This window comes from Micromys minutus (genome assembly GCF_963924665.1).
Source record: "Micromys minutus genome assembly, chromosome: 8".
Lineage (NCBI taxonomy): Eukaryota > Metazoa > Chordata > Mammalia > Rodentia > Muridae > Micromys > Micromys minutus.
This window is the reverse complement of record NC_137977.1, coordinates 59,619,809-59,639,027: the sequence shown is the minus strand read 5'-3', so window position 1 is coordinate 59,639,027 and position 19,219 is coordinate 59,619,809. Positions and strand designations below refer to the sequence as shown.

Sequence of the window (19,219 nt, the reverse complement as noted above, 5' to 3'; positions counted from 1 at the left end):
ATGTTTGGAGCAGTCAGGCGCTACTTAAGGGATACCAGACGGCCAATTAGTAGACAGCATCAAAACACACAAGGTGGTAAAGAAGGGAAGAGCGAGACAGTTTTAAAGGAAGTGAAAGAACAACATACTTGTTGCTTGGGAAATACCTAAACCTTGAAATCATCTCATATGCTCATCTCTTCATAAGTGCAGTGTGAAGCTCCAAGTCCAGTATGAAGTGGTATATGTAGTGGGGGGCAGTAGGTGCAGCGTGGGGAGGCATGTGCAGCGTGGAGTGGTTATGTGCAGTGTGGAGTGGTTATGTGCAGTGTGGGGAGGCAGACTAGAGTCATTACATCACCCTCTTCTTAAAATGAAAGAAACCTGCAAGCAACAACTGTTTAAAGAAATCCAATCTTCAACACAAGATACTTGGTTTGTCAATAAATCAGGAATATAAGACTTATATAAAATGCTACTTGCGGGACTGGGGACGTAGTTTGGTTGGCAGTGCTTGCATGGAACCACATGTATGAACCTGCGGGCTCTGCGAATTTGTAATCACAGTGCTCAGGGGATGGAGGCAGAAATAACATAGTTCAGTCCCCCTCTGCTCACAGTGAGCTGGAGAGCAGCCTGAGATACATTTTTAAAAGAAGTTATTTGAAAAAGCCCTCGGTAGGTAATAGGCTTGCTGCCAAGCCTGCACATTTTAGTTCAGTCCCTAAGTCTCACACTGCAGAAAGAGAGAAGTGAACTGAGGTGGACACGGGTCCGAGAAGGAGAACAAATGAGATTCAAACCCCCACCAGGAAGGACTGCAGTACTTGTTCTCCCGCCGCTTCCGGTCACGCCACTGGTACTCGGAAGGGTTCAGTTTCCTCAATTACGTTCCACCCTAAGTAAACCAGTGTGTGGAAGGAAGAAACTGTATAAACAACAACTCAGGAAGAAAAAGAGGCCGGGGTAAATTCTAAATGTAAGCCTCTTAAAACCCCACAGTGGAGGTAGATGGGAGAAAATGGAGTGGCTGCCCCAGAGGTGCTTGCTGTCCTGGGCATGAGAACCCCGACTCCAAAGGAGGGGATGGACACAGCAGTAAGTGGGACAGGCGGGCAGAGGCAGGCATTCTCTCTGCAAACACGCCTCAGCCAGGAACCTGAAGAATGAGTGATCACTCACCTTTAACTTGCTCTGCTTTCAGACTGTGCCCCTCTCTCCCGCTTCTTGCTGAAGTACATATAACCCTCCAACCCAGGAGCAGAGCACGGAGCTCTACCTCCTCACAAAAAGGAACTGGCTTGTAGCCTCTCCTCTGGCATTTTTCTCTTAATAAAATCTTCAGTTAATACTTTGAGACTACCACATTTATACATTGGAGCAGGAAGAAATCATATACAGTGAAACTTGCCTACGAAACTCTTCATATAATATCGACTAGCTTTTACTTTAAAATCATGATTAATTGAACAGAAAATTATCTAGAGTAACATATACCACGGTATTAGCTTAAGAGGCAAACGTGGGAACTGGGGGTATTGTTCAGCATTTGCCTAGCATGTGTTAGAGCTGGATGCTGGATTTGATCCCTAGCACAAGAGCCAAAGGGACTAGAAATAGTGAGGACCTGCTTGAAAGTTGGCTTTTGGATAGCTTCCAGCTTGTCTCTAATTTCAGCAGTGTGCATATATGGTTTTGACATCTATAAACGCTTACTCTGAAATTATTATTTATATGGCTCACATTGTTGTGGGTACTTGACATACAAATAGAGAGCAAAGTGACAATGAATGACTTTCTGGAGTTTACAGGAGAAGAGGAGAGAAAAGGCCAGTGTTAAGTTTGGCACTCTATCCACCCCAGAACCACTTGTTTTGGCTTCTTGGATATCCTTCCAAAGTTACACACACACACACACACACACACACACACACACACACACACACACACAGTGTTCTATACCTTGGCGTTTTGTGCTGAAGTGTGGAGGCCTGGGGTTTCCATCTCTCTCCTTACTCACTGACAGATCTCCCAACTGAACCTGGACTTCATTACTTCAACCAGCCCAGCTGGCCATTAGCTCTGGAGAATTCTGCCTGCTACGTGCTGGAAGTACAGTGAGTTCCACATCTAGTGGGCATTTATATAAATGCTGAGGGGTCTGAACCCCAGTTCTCAGGCCTGTGGGGCAAGCACCTCACCCACTGAGCCATGTCTCCAGGCACCCATGCCTCACCTTGTCCACATAATGATCCTGTCCCCTTCAGTCCCCAAACTACTTCTCCCCAAGGGCACTCCGCCTCTCAGTGTACTGCCCTGAGCAAATGTGTACAGAGAGAGAGAGAGAGAGAGAGAGAGAGAGAGAGAGAGAGAGAGAGAGAGAGAGAGAGAGAGAGCGCCAGTACTCCTACAGACAGAGGAGCGCACCGCCACCACTGCAGCCACAGAACCCAGCGACAGATCTGCAGGCTATGATGGGAAATTGCTTTTTTTTCCTATGTAGAGGACACTGTGTGTGATTAGTTCTCTGAAGCCTAACCCACAGCCTGGTAGCTGTGTCAGATGAAATCATTGCTGGAAAGTGAGATCCCAAAGCTCTTTTCCTTGGCAGCTGCAGTGCGACAGCACCACCAAGGGGAGCTTTGCTGAAGCACCTTGTCCAACTTCCTCCCGCAGCGAACAGGGAATTAGCCTGACACAGGGAAAAGCTGTACTAGGCTTCAAAGCTTTCTCCTTGAGCCAAGCCCAGGGGTGCCCTGCCAGGATGAGCATCCAGCCAGCACAGCCCGGACTTCCTCAGATACCCAGTGCCTTGGCTGTAAATAAAGGCATCTTGGTGCACAGTGAGCGCTTCCTTTTCAACGGAAACTAACACAGGCAAGAGTTTATGTTAAATATGAATCAAGAGAAGAAAAATGCAAAGACTACAGTTTAAATTCAAATCAGCTTGCGCTTTTTACGTGTGAACAGAAACGTAGAATTCTATTTCAAGCCTAGGACTTAAGAATAAAGTTATTCATTCTCGCAGGTACTGGGGAATGGTTATGAAACCAGAGTTAATAAGGTAGTCACAAATGAGCCGCGTGTCCCTGCGTTAGTGTACCCCATGCTCCTACGACCTGCCCTTGACTGGTAAAGTGTGGCAGGAACAGTGGCTGCAGAAAAGCACTCAGCGCCTCTGTCCCGGGGACAGTGCTGCTCAGGAACCCTGCTGCACTATGAGAGGGCCATGCTTTAATGGCCAGGTCACCCAGAGAACCAGGTGTTCCAGTAAACCCCAGCACGGGCTCCCAAATAGGAGCTGGCATCGAGCTAGCCCACTGTCTTCACACTCCGCCACCCTCTGCTGGAAAATGTACAAGTGACCTTAAGTGCAATGCCACCCAACTGAGAAATCAATCCCCAGCACTGAGAAAGATCATGACAAACCCTTGTTTTGGGCCACTGTGTAGTCAGGGGGTCTAGTACACAGCAACAGACAACCCAAACACATCACTAGTCATACCAAGGGCAAGATGGACAGGAAACTTTCAAAAGTTTGCCATCCATGGCTCTGTAAGAGCCCATGAGTTCCCCGGAGAATAAAAATGGATTATATATAGCCCCTCTCTATTCCAACTCCCTGATAACTATCTTCTCAATAAATATTTATTAAATGGAAAAATGAATAATGCAAGCATAGCTAAGTATTGATTATATTGACGGAAGGAAGTAAGGATATAACTAATGCAGAAACAACTGATGTTTAGAAGTGTCTGCAGTGGTTTGTAACCCACACACTCACATGCACTCTCTCTGTGTTGTCTTCTGAAAGGGTGTTGAAGAACACACATCACACTCACTGCACGACCCCTTTAAGCTCTCACAGGTTTCTGAGGACTCCAAAGTATGTTTTTATCACTGAATTTCACAGACTTGTTTTAAAACTGAGAGTAACTTAAATTATGGATTAGTTCATTTAAATATAAGAATAAAAGCTTTATGTGAACATAAATAATATAGTTAAAGAATAACTCTCTAGTCATATGAAAAGTATTGCTTCAGTATGTTTACGAAAGAGCTCCTAAATGTTAACATGCTTAGTCACACGGTATGTTCCAAACCCCACACTTATTATCAGCATCACCAGTATTATAAAGTGTTAATGTTACCAGGAAGCAAATTCAATTCTAATTTCTGCCCAAAGCTCTTAACTCTGCAACCAACACACAGTTGTCCTGTTTGAAGTCATGAGCTCATTTAATTCATTTCAAAGAAAATGCCAAGTTTACATAACCGCTGCCTGCTACTGGTTTTCTCATGTCAAAATTGCATCCCATCCAACAAAGGGGCTAGTTTTCTCGAAAGTATGTGCTGTGGGAGGGCATTGGGCCCTAGCACAGTATAAGGTGGGTTTATGCTAAGGCCTGAGGGAAGGAAGGCTCTAGGCTCTACTACAGTGTAAGGTGGGCTTATGCTAAGGCCTGAGGGAAGGCACTGGGCCCTAGTACAGTGTGGGTGGGTTTAAGCAAAAGTTTTAGCAGTTTTGCCAATGATTGATTATCACAGTGAAAATAGCAAACAAAGTGTGATTCTAGGGCCCCAGGGTCTGTAGACCACACATGAAACAAGACTACTGAAGTAATAACAAAATAAGATAAAAACAGACAAACAAAACTCTGTGAAGCAAGCGTTCACTCAAAGGTGGTGCATATCCATCATCCCTTCCGCTTGGCAGGTGAAGGCAGGAGGGTCACAAGAGACACAACAATTCAAGGCCAACATGATATTTCCTCAACCCCCCCAACACACACACACACACACACACACACACACACACACACACACACACACATATGCAGGGTCAGAGCTCCACCACACATTGAGCTATTTGATCCTGAGTAAGTTCAAGAGTGTCTCTGGCCTCCATGACCTCACCTCTATAGCAGACAGCACATACCTCTTAGAGCTATAGTCACATTCACCACAGAGCCATCCCAACTGTGACTAATACTGGTGCAGACTCTCAACAGACAAAGTATGGCATGAGGGTGGGATACACATGGATATTTCCTCTACTACTTGAAGAGGTACCAAATCATAAACTGGTCCTCATAAAGACTTACTATCTTTATATCATGTGATTCTGATAAATCAAATAATGTCAGGAATTGTTCAACATAAGCCATAGTAGGGAAGACGATGTGGGACTATCAATAAAAAAGGTCGAGCGTGAACCAATCTTTTAAAGAAAAGTTCTTATTTGATAGTGCCTGCATGTAAACACATACTTGCTCATGTATGGTATACATGTGGAGGTCACAGAACAACCTTCAGGCAAGTGGATCTCTCTGAGTTTAAGGGAAGCCTGGTCTTCATACAGATTTCCAGGCCAACCACTGCCACACAGTGAAACCCTGTCTTCAAAAGAAAGAATACTTGGCAATAGAAGGAAGTGAGTAGCCCACAGATGTGGGTTCAAATCCCAGCACTGTTACTTTCCTTAGACAAGTCACTTCTGAGATTTAAATGTTTCTTCACTGCTAAATGGAACAATGGGCATGTCACTAACTCGGTGACATCTCTGATACTTACTGTAAACTATTCCTCACAACATAGTGACAGGTTGAGTAACCGCACTTCTTGGCTGGTTCCCTACTGCCGCAGAGCAACACAGCAAGAGCTGGAGGGTTGCAGTGTGTGGCAGCTGTGTCAAACAATGGCATAATGGTTCCTTCTGGCCATAGTCAGGGTGTTTTAAATGTGTCCAATCAGAGTAACAAGTTTCACCATCCATCCATAGATCTACTTGCGTCACCACAGGCAAGACATGATAGGCATCCTCTAACAAGGCCATTTCCCTGCTTCTACTAATTGCTAGGTGACGCTATCCAGCAGGCGAGGTTGATCTAAGGCGCTTTACATGTGTTAAGTCATTGCTCTTCATGACAGCCCTGGCAGGACTTTGCCACTTTGTGAATGACGCTCAGGACACATCTAGGTCTTTTTAGCTGCCTGTCTCCAGCCATGCTCTTGGGCCTTCTGAGGGAGCGGTCTCTCACCTTGTTTGCTCCATCTTTCTGGGGGCTCTTGATTCAGTTTGTACATTCGATGAATCATTTTAATTCTCTTTTACCCTTATGTTTTTTTTTTTCCCACTTTAGTTAGCTTGTTTGTCTTGGAAAGGGTACTTCTGGTAAAGGCCATGAAATATGTACAATACAGTGAGAAAATGCTTTATTAAGAACTTAGTTTGGAGAGATGGCTCAGCAGTTAAGAGCACTGACTGCTCTTCTAGAGGTCCTGGATTCACTTTCCAGCAACCACATGATGGCTCACAATCATGTATAATGGGATCTTCTGACATGGATGAAGACAACTACAGTGTACTCATATAAATAAAATAAATAAATCTTTAAAAAAAATTAGTTTGTAGCTCAGTGGTGGTGGCCCATGCCTTTAATCCCAGCACTTAGGAGAGGCAAGTGGATCTCTGTGAGTTTGAGGTTAGTCTGGTCTAAAGAGTGGGTTCCAGGAGAACCAAGGCTACACAGAGAAACCCTGTCTTGAAAAACAAACTAAGAAACAAAAATGAACCTAATTCGTTTCATGTCAAATAACACATCAATACAGGGATGGGGAGGGAAGGGGAAGGACTGTAGGAGGGGAGGGAGGGAGGGAGGGAAGAAGGAAATGAATGAGAACGAGCGTGAACAGGCCTAGCTCGCTCTTTCTTTTGTGTAGGAATACTGGTCCGTGAGCTGACATCCACATCTGCTCCTGCAACAGTGTCCACGTAGATTAACCAAAATTAACCAAAATTAACTGTAAGTCTCCATACTTCCATGTGCAAAGTATGAAAAGTCATCAGAGATGATTTTAAAGGTCTTTCCAAATCTATAATTTCATGATGCAATACAATTTTTACCAAACACAGTAATTTCACCCAAAATATCCTGGATCTGTTAAGGGCACTTATATTTTAAAGCTTCCAAGATTGAACAGCAACAGTGAGCTAGACATTTATTTGGACCCATACGAGAATCAAGGGACTGATGTGGCCACTCACAGTTTCTGAGATATAAATCCAATGGATAAGCAGGTAAGAGAATCCAGAGCAGGCATCAACCAAATGACTACTCTGGACAATGGCAGCCAGAGGGTCACTGTTTCCTTGAGTGGCTCCCCAAGGAACCCCATGGTATAGGGGACATGACAAGTTGCCCATAAAACATTGACAAGCTTTTCCACTAGCATCAGAAATAAATTCCTGCTGCCTTGACTTCTCCACGACAAACTATGAGCTGGAACAGAGCTAAAGGCTCCCCATGACTCCTAAGCTGCTTCTTGTTGGGGTGTCCTGTCACAGCAGCAGAAGTGAAGCAGAGTTGTCTTCCATGGAGCACAGGACACTGCATGTGCAGTTGTGACCCACCTTCCGTAAGCTGCTCCAGAGGTACGGAGGGTAAGGCGACACTGTGAGGACCCTCACCCCGACTCTAGTGATAATCACTTATAATAAACATGGAAAGAGACCATCAAACTGCTTTGTCCTGGACCCAGAAGTCTTAAGATTCTGAAGAGAAGCCATAAAACTGCGACAGGTCATCTTTTTCATTTAAAAGTAGGGTAAAAATAAAACACCAGGTCCTTACAGGAGACAGGACTGGGTGCTTGCTAATCCACGACTAAGGGATGCAGTACAGACCGTGCTGTCACACGTTTCCAGGCACCTTTACCGTGTAATGTCACAGGCTACAGAGCTTCTAAGCACGTCATATTAATGATTCATTTCTCATGTGGCAAAGCTGTCCACAATGGTCTCTACTTACAAGAAAGCAGATTCAGATAGATGCATACTGTCCTTCTTTAAAAGCAGACATTCTGGTTGTGCCAGCCGTCTAGGCAAAATTTAAATCAATTATGAAGTTTCGCATGTCCCATCAAGCCTGCCAGGACACTGCTGTATGATATATCAACTCTCTACACAGCCACACAGTTCAATTAAAAGCTTAGAAATTTCCAACTGGGAACTATAAATGCTCCTAATGTAACTTTTTAAGAAAAGACTAAACTGAAAGGCAAACTGTGCCAGATTTCCCTGAAAAACTTCTCTGCCTTCAAAGTACCACTGCCACAGGAAGTACAGGAAGCCAGGTTTCTAAGACAAACATTTCTCCTTCCTTCCTTGGCTAATGCTCTGCCAAGATCAAACGAGGATCAGCAGAGACCACAGCAAGGCAGAACCTGGAGTCTGTCTGTGCCCAGGCATATAGGGCAAGAACAACTTAATTCTCTATTAAAAAGTGAGAGCACAGTACTGTTGGGATTTGGTAAAGACTGCACTTTCACGACTGCTAGCACTTGAGTCCCTCACAGGAAGCCACTGACATCTACCTATTAGAACAAACCGCTGTTATCACCAACCTCCACCTCTGTCCAATGGCATCCCCATTTGCATCATTTCGGGAATACTGGCTATCAGAAGGTGCCAGGGCACCTGGGAGGATGACAGGATGAACTTAGGTTCAAGTCACCCCAGGCTATACAGCAAGTTCAAAGATAGCCTGTGGTACAAAGTGAGATCCCATCTTAAAGTGAGCAACAAGAAATGGATCTCTTGCACAGGTAACTGAAGGCAGAAGGGTACAGGGAAAGAGCTCCTGCACACAGGTAGCTGAAAGCAAAGCCCTTTCACCAGGCACCTTGGACGAGACCTCTGTCCAAGCTATGCCCCAGGGGCCACATGCAGGTGAGAACAACTAAAAAATGAAGAGCGACAAAGACGACTTAGCACAAAAGTGTTGACTGCACATCTGTCCAGAGTGAACAGCATGTAAGACAGCCACACTGCAATGCTGGAAGGTTAGAAATGCCTGGGAGAGGCAGGAAAATGACTCATTAATTCCCAACTCCCTTTCAACTGTCTCAAAAATACTCAAAAGAAAAAGGAGCCACACAGTGTCTAACTGCATGCATGTTAGTGGCTGGCTGTTTCCCTGTCCGTCTCAAGCACTTTGACTTGCTCCCTTCTCATTTACCTCTCTATCACATGGCCAGACGGCTGATACCCACATCCCTCGGACAGAAAACTGCTCAAACGAAAGGGGGGAAATGGATACTTAAAAATGGCACCAATCCCTTCTTGGGTTCTACAGGGCAGCTAACAGCAAGATAAAAATTTCACATCCACATCTTCCTTCTGCTGCTGCTTCTTCCTCTTAGAACCCTGAGGCAGTCCTGCTTTACTCTGCACATAAACATTCATCCATGCAGAGTCTGAAATGCAGTAATATCTCCCCTAGCTCATGCCTCTTCCAGGCTGAAGATGGGGAGGAAGGGTAACCAAGGCATCTTTTGTTTGTTTCTTGGTTTATCGAGACTGGGTTTCTTTATGTATAGTGCTGGCTGTCCTGGTACTCACTCTGTAGACCAGGCTGGCCTTGAATTCACAGAGATCTACCTGCCTCTGCTCCTGAGTGCTAGGATTAAAGGCAAGGGCCACCATGCCCAACTTAACTAAGACACCCTTACTGTTGGTTTTTACAACAATCTCTTTCTGCAAGTCAGCTTGGATTCCCAAACATCAGAGCCTCAGGCACACCTGCTCCTAGTGAGAGCATCCTTAACCAGGGGTAACCTCAAAGAAAATGGGCTGTCCCCTCAAGCTATAAGGGTTTCTTTTGAGCTACCTGAAGAGTAGAATTAACAACTGAGAAAAACATCAACCAGATAACCCTTGGGAGAAACTGTTTAATGACTGTAGACTTCACCCAACACCTTCTCCATTAGAGCATAATGCTCACAGCAGTATCCTGAAGGTAAGCCACCATGCTCACTTTCTTCCCACAATGCCATTTTCATTACACACCTATCTTGCTTTGTTTTTCACTTTTTTTTTTTTTTTTTTTTTTTTTTTTTTTTTTTTTTTTGCTTGCTTTGGGGCTGGGAGAGCACACAGACCTGGCAATATGGCAACCGCTGGACGGTCAGGGGACATACCACAGGGAGAAGTTAAATATCTTTTCTAAGATACCACACCTGTTAAGCTTCAGAGCCGATATCCCCAGCGTGGGCGGTGAAAACCGATCTTGATTATAAACAAATCAATAGGTTTTTAGTTTTGGTTGGTTGGATTTTGGTTTTCTAAGACAGAGTCTCTCTACATATCCCTGTCTGTCTTGGAACTTATTTTGTAGACCAGGCTGGCCTTGAACTCACAGAGCTCTACCTGCCTGTCTCTTGAGTACTAGGGTCAAACGGGCACAACCCCATGCTAGACAAAAGGAAAACAGAGTCAGGAGAGAAAAAACTACAATGCAGTAGTTTTTTTGTTTGTTTTTCCACGTAATGCATTACACATAACCTACTCCTATACAAACAAATAACTTGCCTCACATAATGAGCACACATTGAATATATGCTCCTCTCAGACATTTTAAAGAATTTATAAAGTTAATCAAAACACAGATCACATCTGCTTACGATTTCTCTAGGGTACCAAGAGTTAGTGGGGGGTATACTGTTATTAAATATGAACAACTTAGGCACCACAAGAAATTGTTCCTCATGTTTATGTCTAACTAAGAAAAATTTAAGTTTCATTAAAATCCTCTCATAGCAACAGGTAACTCTTTTATCTTGTTGAAGGTCACAAAAAATGCTGGCTCAGCTGACATCTATGACGTTGTACAGACTTTTCCTAAAAGAGACTTTGGAATATGTTCCTGAAGGTTCTCTATGGAAAGGGTTACTGGGCACAGGTGAAGCCATAGTGAAGATAGCAGGACGGCTCTCCCTCTCCCTGGGGTTTCATAGCTGTGGTCATGACTTCCTCCCTGTGCTTTGCAGTCTAACCCTGCATACAAACATTTGGTAGAAAACGAGTTCTCTCAAGTTACAGAAACCTGGTCTCCATTTCAAATTCAAGACAACTATCTTCCTAGAGAATAAATCTTGGTCTTCGGACCCAGACTTCAATGTGCAGACAAAGCATTTGAAGTTGGTGTTGAGAGAGTTCTGTAGAATGAGCTCCCTCCTAGATCACATGGATGCTCTGTTCAGAGCAGCCGTTCAAATACAGAGCTCAGACAAGAAGCCCTAGCAGCAAGCACGGTTGGGGGTTGGGGGAAGACTGGCTACAATTTGCCGGGTCCAATGTGATCAGCAGAATATACCACTGAATGAATGTTACTCTATAAATTCACAGTTTCTTTGTCTAAATCCCATTTACAACTCATTCACTCCCTATTTTGTCATTTAAAAAACAGACCTTTTCTCTCTCTTCTTCCAGCTATCTGAAACTGTATGTCTAACATTCAAGGCCCTCCCCAAATCTCCGATTCTTTTTGCTTCTTGCTTTTAACCCCTGTATAGGTCCAAAGCCCCTGATTAGGCCCACAGCATGCCAGCTGAATAAGCTGTGTAAAGTTACCTAGTTTTTCATTGTCCCTGGTATATATTTACACAGTGCTGAGCTGTATAAGGACTTTTTTTATACAGGTCTATATTGTTCATTGAGCACATTCTCTCTCTTACATTGTAACTTATCAGTTACCTGTCCTCTTTCTGTCCTGGGACTGTTGACTCCTATGTGAATCCCTTCTTATTGTGACCCTACCCTTCACCCTGGTGGCTGTCACTGGCATTTTCCTGGGCTGCAGTTTCTGGTCACCCTGCCTCATCTTTCACGAAATGTCTTCTCACTCTAAGAATTGTGCTTTACTACAGCTTTCCTATCTGTGTGTGCTCTTTATGCCTGTATACACAAGGGCAGATCCTTATCACTGGTTCGGATATACCTTACGCTACTTGACATAATTCCTCATTCACAGAATGCTAAATGGAAATCCAGTATTATAAAGTAAGCACCATTCAACAGTAGCTAAACACTCCCACATCACTGATCCAAGCTATGTTCCTTATCTTGGTTTGTTTTCTATTTTTGGGACCACAAAAAAACTGGACAAACTGTCTTCTTTGTGCTTTTTTTTTTCCCCTATTACATTTGGGAAATTTTGTTTAACTCTACCTAAAACATTCTACCAGAACTTAAGTTATAAACTAATTCATTTGAAATATGCATATGAAACAGGCCTTAGAAAATACTCATTAAAAGAAAACCAATATGAAGCCAGTGCAAAACTTCATGTATGCAGACAGAAAAGGATCACAAAGCAACAGAAACCATTAAACGCACAATGCTGAAATAAGCCTAGGGGTATACATTCACTCTTGGAAACTAAAGGCTCCTCAAACTAACAGGAAGATTCTAGGGTATGAGGACACCGGTGTATTTGTGGTAAGAAATACATCTCATGTTTGTACAAAGTAGGCTAATTTGACAATCTCTTACTACTTCCCTCCCTAATTCAGGAGCATATTCAAAGACTAGATGTGAATTCTATTGTGAGCCAATGTAAAATAGGCTCTATTTAATACAGAAGATGGATAAAAAACAGAATTCCGAGTAGTTACCAAAACTGAACCCAGGTCAGCATACCTAACACTGCTAATGAGGCTATAGAGATGGCCTTAGAGGGAAACCTACTGTGACCATTCTCCTAAAAGGACACAGCATTACAACTCCTAATGACTTATGCTGCCTCTATAGATCAATGCACTGCTCAGCTCACCAGAGAAGCTTCTCCTTGCAGTAGAGAGCAGTTAGCCCAGAGAAAACAACTGACCAATGTGCAGAGAATAAGAGGCTATGGAGTGCTCAGCCCTAAGTGGATGTCTACATCTCTCTCTCTCTCTCTCTCTCTCTCTCTCTCTCTCTCTCTCTCTCTCTCTCTCTCTCTCACACACACACACACACACACACACACACACACACACACAATCAGCTCAGAGATCTATACAGAAGATGGAGGAAGAAGAATTTTAAGTCAGAGGTGAATGACTTAAAAAAATTTTTTTTCTGATAGTTGGCAGATGTATATATAAACTCAAGACAATTATGAAAACATGAAAGACCTGTACAAGCTCAAGCTAGATAAAATCCCAGCATAGGAGTAAAAGTGGCTATAAAGTCCCCAAAGTCCCATGGGGAACTCTAGCACGGTACCACTGTCGGGAGAGGTGAAGCCACTCTTCCGTGACAGTGTGATACCCGATGTATCCACCACAGTCCAGGGCAGGCCCCACGTCCAGGGGTCACTGGCCAGTGCACACTGGACTCGGTGAGGTTTTTACAAAGAAAGGGGATAACATGAGGTTGGCTGGGTAGGGAGGTGGAAGACAAACTGGTAAGAGTTGGGGGAGAGAGATAAAAATGATCAAAAAACACTGTATGAAATTCTTGAGGAATGAGTAAGAAAGATTATTTTTAAAAACAACATAAGCCCAGGTCAGCAAACGGACAAATGAGTCAAACGTGAGACTGGCACTTAGAAGTTATGGAATTGGGATCAGCATCAGTCCCAAACACCAACCTAACTCCTGCTGGTCTGAGCCTGCAATCTCAGGACTCAGGAAGCCCAGGTGAAAAGATCAAGGCTAGTGTGGAATCACAGTGAGTCCTTTGTCAAAAAAACCCAAGGGCTGGACACGGCAGTGGAACCAATGCATAAGCTAAGCCTTAGGTTCAATCATCAGTGTCAGAGAAGGAAAAAAAAGTATGCATTGTCCCAAGAATAATAACTAAAAAAAAAAAACATGATATATGTTTTACTTGAAAACTGCTAAGACAACATTGAGCTGCCTACTGGAAAATAAAAATACCCATATATATGAGAAAAGCCTGAAAGTGATAGTTATGATTGGATAATTAACTTTCCTACCTTTAAAAATCCTGGTGACATCCCAGAAAAGCAAGATTCTGATTTAAAATCTCAACTCATGATGACGTTAGAGGACTTTAAGAAGATCATAAATAACTCCCTTCTACAGGTAAACAGGTAGAAACTCTTAAAGAAGAAACACAAAACTCAACCAAACAGATGAAGGAATTGAACAAAACCATCCAGAATCTAAAATAGAAACTATAATAAAGAAACCACAAAGGAGACAACCCTGGAGATAGAAAACCTAGGAAAGAGATCAGGAGTCATAGACGCAAGCATCACCAACAGAATATAAGAAATGAAAGAGAGAATCTCAGGGGGAGAAGATACCATAGAAAATATTGACACAACAGTCAAATAAATGCAAAATGTAAGAAGCTCCTAACCCAAAACATACAGGAAATTCAGGACACAATGAGAAGATCAAACCCGAGGATAACAGGCATAGAATAGAACAAAAAATTTCAATTAAAAGGGCCAGTAAATATCTTCAACAAAATTATCAAAGACTTTCCTAACTTAATGAAAGAGATGCCCATAAACATACAAGAAGCCTACAGAACTCTGAATAGATAGGACCATAAAAGAAATTCCCCCTATCACATAATAGTCAAAACACCAAATGCACAAAACAAAGAATATTAAAAACAATAAGGAAAAATGTCAAGTAAATATAAAGGCAAACCATATAAAATTGCACCAGACTTTTCAACAGAGACTATAAAAGCTAGAAGATCCTGGACAGTGTCATTCAGACCCTAAGAGAACATAAATACCAGCCCAGACTACTATATTCAGCAAAACTCTCAATTAACCAATATATTCCATGACAAAACCAAATTTACACAATATCTTTCTACAAATCCATGCCTACAAAACAAGAAGGGAAACTACACCCTAGGAAAAGAAAGTAATCTTCTTTCAAATAACCCAAAAGAAGATAGCCACACAAACATAATTCTACCTCTAACAACAAAAAAAACAGAAAACAACAATCACTGATCCCTAATATCTCTCAACACCAATGGACTCAATTCCCCAATAAAAAAAATAGACAAACAGATGTAAAGCAGACCCAACATTTTGCTGCATATAGGAAACACACTTCAGTGACAAAGACAGACATTACCTCAGAGTAAAAGGCTAGAAAACGATTTTCTAAGCAAATGGTCCCAAGAACCAAGCTGGAGTAGTTATTCTAATATCAAACAAAATCAACTTTCAACCAAAAGTTATCAAAAAAGATAAGTAAAAACACTTCATACTCATTAAAGGAAAAATCTACCAAGATGAAATCTTAATTCTGAATATCTATGTTCCAAATGCAAGGGTACCTACATTTAACTAAGAAACCTTATTAAAGCTCAAAGCACATGTTGCACCTCACAAAATCAGAGTGGGAAACTTCAATACTCCACTCTCATCAATGGACAGATAATGAAAACAGAAACTAAACAGAAACACAGTGAAACTAGCAGAAGTTATGAAGCAAATGGATTTAATAGATATCTATAGAATGTTTCATCCTAAAACAAAAGAATACACTTCTTCTCAGCAACTCATGGTGCCTTCTCCAAAACTGACCACAAAACAGGCCTCAACAGATACAAGAAGACTGAAATAATCCCATGCATCCTATCAGATCACCACGGACTTAAGACTGGTCTTCAATAACAACAAAAATGACAGAAAGTCCACATACACATGGAAGCTGAACAATGCTCTACTCAATGATAACTTGGTCAAGGAAGAAATAAAGAAATTAAATACTTTTTAGAATTTAATGAAAATGAAGGCACAATATACCCAAACTTACGAGACACAATGAAGCAGTACTGAGAGGAAAACTCATAGCTCTGAGTGCCTCCAAAAAGAAACTGGAAAGCGCACACACTAGCAGCTTGACAGCACAGTTGAAAGCTCTAGAGCAAAAAGAAACAAATGCACTCAGGAAGAGTAGACAGCAGGAAGTAAGCAAACTCAGGGCTGAAATCAACCAAGAAGAAACAAAAAGAACTATACAAAGAATCAACAAAACCAGGAACTGGTTCTTAAAGAGAAAATCAACCAGATAAATATACCCTTAGCCAGATTAACCAGAGGGCACAGAGACAGTATTCGAATTAACAAAATTAGAAATGAAAAGGGAGATATAACAACAGAAACTGAAGAAAATTTTTAAAAATCATCAGATCCTACTACAAAAACCTATACTCAACAAAACTGGAAAACCTGGATTAAATGGACAATTTTCTAGATAAATACCAGGTACCAAAGTTAAATCAGGATCAGATAAAGCATCTAAACAGTTCCATAACCCCTAAAGAAATAGAAGAAATCATCAAAAGTTTCCCAAGCAAAAAAAAAAAAAAAAAAAAAAAAAAAAAAAAAAAAGTCCCAGGACTAGATGGGTTTACTACAGAATTCCATCAGACCTTCATAGAAGACCTAATACTAAGACTCTCCAAACTATTCCACAAAACAGAAATGGAAGGAACACTACCCAATTCATTCTATGAAGCCACAATTACACTTACACCTAAACCACACAAAGACCCAAAAAAGAAAACTTCAGACCAATTTCCCTTATGAATATCGATGTAAAAATAATCAATAAAATTCTTGCAAACAGAATCCAAGAACACATCAAAACGATCATCTATCACAATCAAGTAGGCTTTATACCAGGGATGCAGGGATGGTTCAATATATGGAAATCCATCAACATAATCCACTATTTAAACAAACTCAAATAAAAAAAACACATGATCATCTCATTAGATGTGTGAAAGCATTTGACAAAATTCAACACCCCTTCATGTTAAAAGTCTTGAAAAGAACAGGAATCTAAGGCCCATACCTAAATATAGTAAATGCAATATACAACCAGTAGCCAACATCAAACTAAATGGAGAGAAAATTAAAACAATCCCATTAAAATCAGGGACTAGATGAGGATGCCCACTCTCTTCCTACCAGAGCAACTAGACAACAAAAGGAGGCCAAAGGAATACAAATTGGAAAGGAAGAAATCAAAGTATCACTATTTGCAGATGACATGATAATATACTTAAGTGACACCAAAAATTCCACCAGAGAACTCCTAGAGCTGATAAACAACGTCAGCAAAGTGGCTAGATATAAAATTAATTCAAGCAAATCAGTAGCCTTCCTTTATCAAAGGATAAACAGGCTGAGAAAGAAATTAGGGAATCAACACCTTTCACAATAGTTACAAACAATATAAAATACTTTGGTGTGACCCTAACCAAGCAAGTGAAAGATCTATATGACTAGAACTTCAAGTCTCTGAAGAAATAAATTGAAAATCTCAGAAAATGGAAAGATCTCCTATGCTCATGGATTGGAAGGATTAATATAGTAAAAATGGCCACCTTGCCAAAAGCAATCTAAAAATTCAATGCAATCGCCATCAAAATTCCAACTCAATTCTTCATAGAGTTAAAAAAAGCAATTTGCAGATTCATTTGGAATAACAAAAAACCCAGGATAGCAAAAACTATTCTTAACCATAAAAGAACTAACTTCTGGGGGAATCACCATTCCTGACCGCAAGCTGTATTACAGAGCAATAGTGATAAAAACTGCATGGTATTGGTACAGAGACAGGAAGGTAGAACAATGGAATAGAATTGAAGATCTAGAAATGAATCCATACACCTGTGGTCACTTGATCAAAGAGCTAAAACCATCCAGTTGAAAAAAGATAGCATTATCAAAAATGGTGCTGGTCCAACTGGCGGTCAAACCTGTAGAAGAATGCAAATTGATCCATTCTTATTGTCCTGTACAAAGCTCAAGTCCAAGTGGATAAAGGACCTCCACATAAAACCAGATATACTCAAACTATTAGAAGAGAAAGTGAGGAAGAGCCTCAAACACATGGGCACTGGGGAAAATTCCTGAACAGAACACCAATGGCTTATGCTCTAAGATCAAGAATCGACAAATGGGACCTCATGAAATTACAAAGTCTCTGTAAGGCAAAGAACACTGTGATTAGGACAAAATGGCAACTAACAGAACGGGAAAAGATCTTTGCCAATCCTACATCTGATAGAGGACTAGTATCTAAAATATATAAAGAACTCAAGAAGTTAAACTCTAGAGAATCAATTAATTCTATTAAAAAATGGGGAACAAAGCTAAACAAAGAATTCTCAACTGAGGAATATCAAATGGCTGAGAAGCACCTAAAGAAATGTTCATCATCCTTAAGTCATCAGGGAAATGCAAATCAAAACCACACTAAGAGTCTACCTCACACCAGTCAGAATGGCTAAGGTCAAAGACTCAGCACTTGTATAAAACCATACCAAAATTAAAAGTGAAAATACTCAAAGACAAGAGAAACACAGAAAACTAGGAAGGTGTAGTGTGGTGCTTTTTAAAATATTTAGCACAGTGGTTAAGGTTTTGTTTGAGTTATTAACAAAGTGTGTATGCCTCTGGAAAATGAATACAGAACCTAGGGTGAGACCTAACGGTCTAGTTCATAAAAGGACCAACTATAAATGCCATCAACTCTGTATGTAGGAAACAAAACAAAACAGGGTTTCCTCAACCATATGGAAGGTCGTGGGAAACTGAGGAAAATCTGCCGGCTTTGCATTCTTTGTTTAAGAAGGACACTGACATAGCACTCGTCTACAAAGACCACCCCGAAGGCAAAGTTCAGTGTGTGCTTCCACGGTTGTGTTTACCTGATGATCCTCTGGGCAGCATACTGGTGGAGGGAACGAAACTGTGCTGACATGTTCGCTAAAGCTGCCAGGCAGTTTGTGTGCAGGTACTTGTCCTGTGGGGAGAGAGCAAGATGAAAACACACACCACATCTCCACATGTCAAGGAAGGTTAACTAAAAGCAACATACACCCAGCCGTCCTAATGCCAGAAGAGTGCCCAGGATCTCTATTCTCTAGTTCCCAATCTATAAAGCGCTAAGCAGTCAAATTGTGTCCAAATTCACTTGGGAAGGATGGACAGGCAATTGGCAGATCAGATGATGGTTCCCTGGTGAATACTGGGGCCGTCTGCAGCAGCCACAGTCATGCTTCTATGGCGAGCTGCTCTAGACCCTCCCACCACACACAGCAATGGCGTGCATGCTGCTATCTTTCTAAAGCACAAGTACTTCTCCCTCCTAAAACAACCAACTCCCACAATCTCAGATTAAAAACAAAACAAAACAAAGCAAAACAAAACAAAAAGCATTGGAACATATATCTATACAAACCCCACAGACAGAAATACTTAAAAATATTAAGTAAACAACCCCTTAGCTATGACTTCTGCACATTGCTTTCCTTGGCACATCACATTTCTATTGGCTAAGTCTAAAATTCTACAGAGTTCAACAGAATTACTCGTCTTCTTTTATTCCCAACTTTTCAAGGCTTTTGCTGGAAGGGGTTTGTTTTTCTTTGAAGACAAATTCTCATGTAGTTCCGACT

The 19,219-nt window shown here is 41.6% G+C and overlaps 1 protein-coding gene across 2 annotated transcripts in view; it reads right to left on the bottom strand.

Moving 5' to 3' along the window:
- Window positions 1-19,219, bottom strand: part of DYM (dymeclin) — a 246,867-nt gene that overhangs the window by 138,670 nt on the left and 88,978 nt on the right. For both annotated transcript variants that reach the window (XM_080920012.1, XM_080920013.1), the window contains exon 13: window positions 18,470-18,564. In XM_080920012.1, the coding sequence (XP_080776138.1) occupies window positions 18,470-18,564 (95 nt within the window). The remainder of the gene's footprint in view (window positions 1-18,469; window positions 18,565-19,219) is intronic.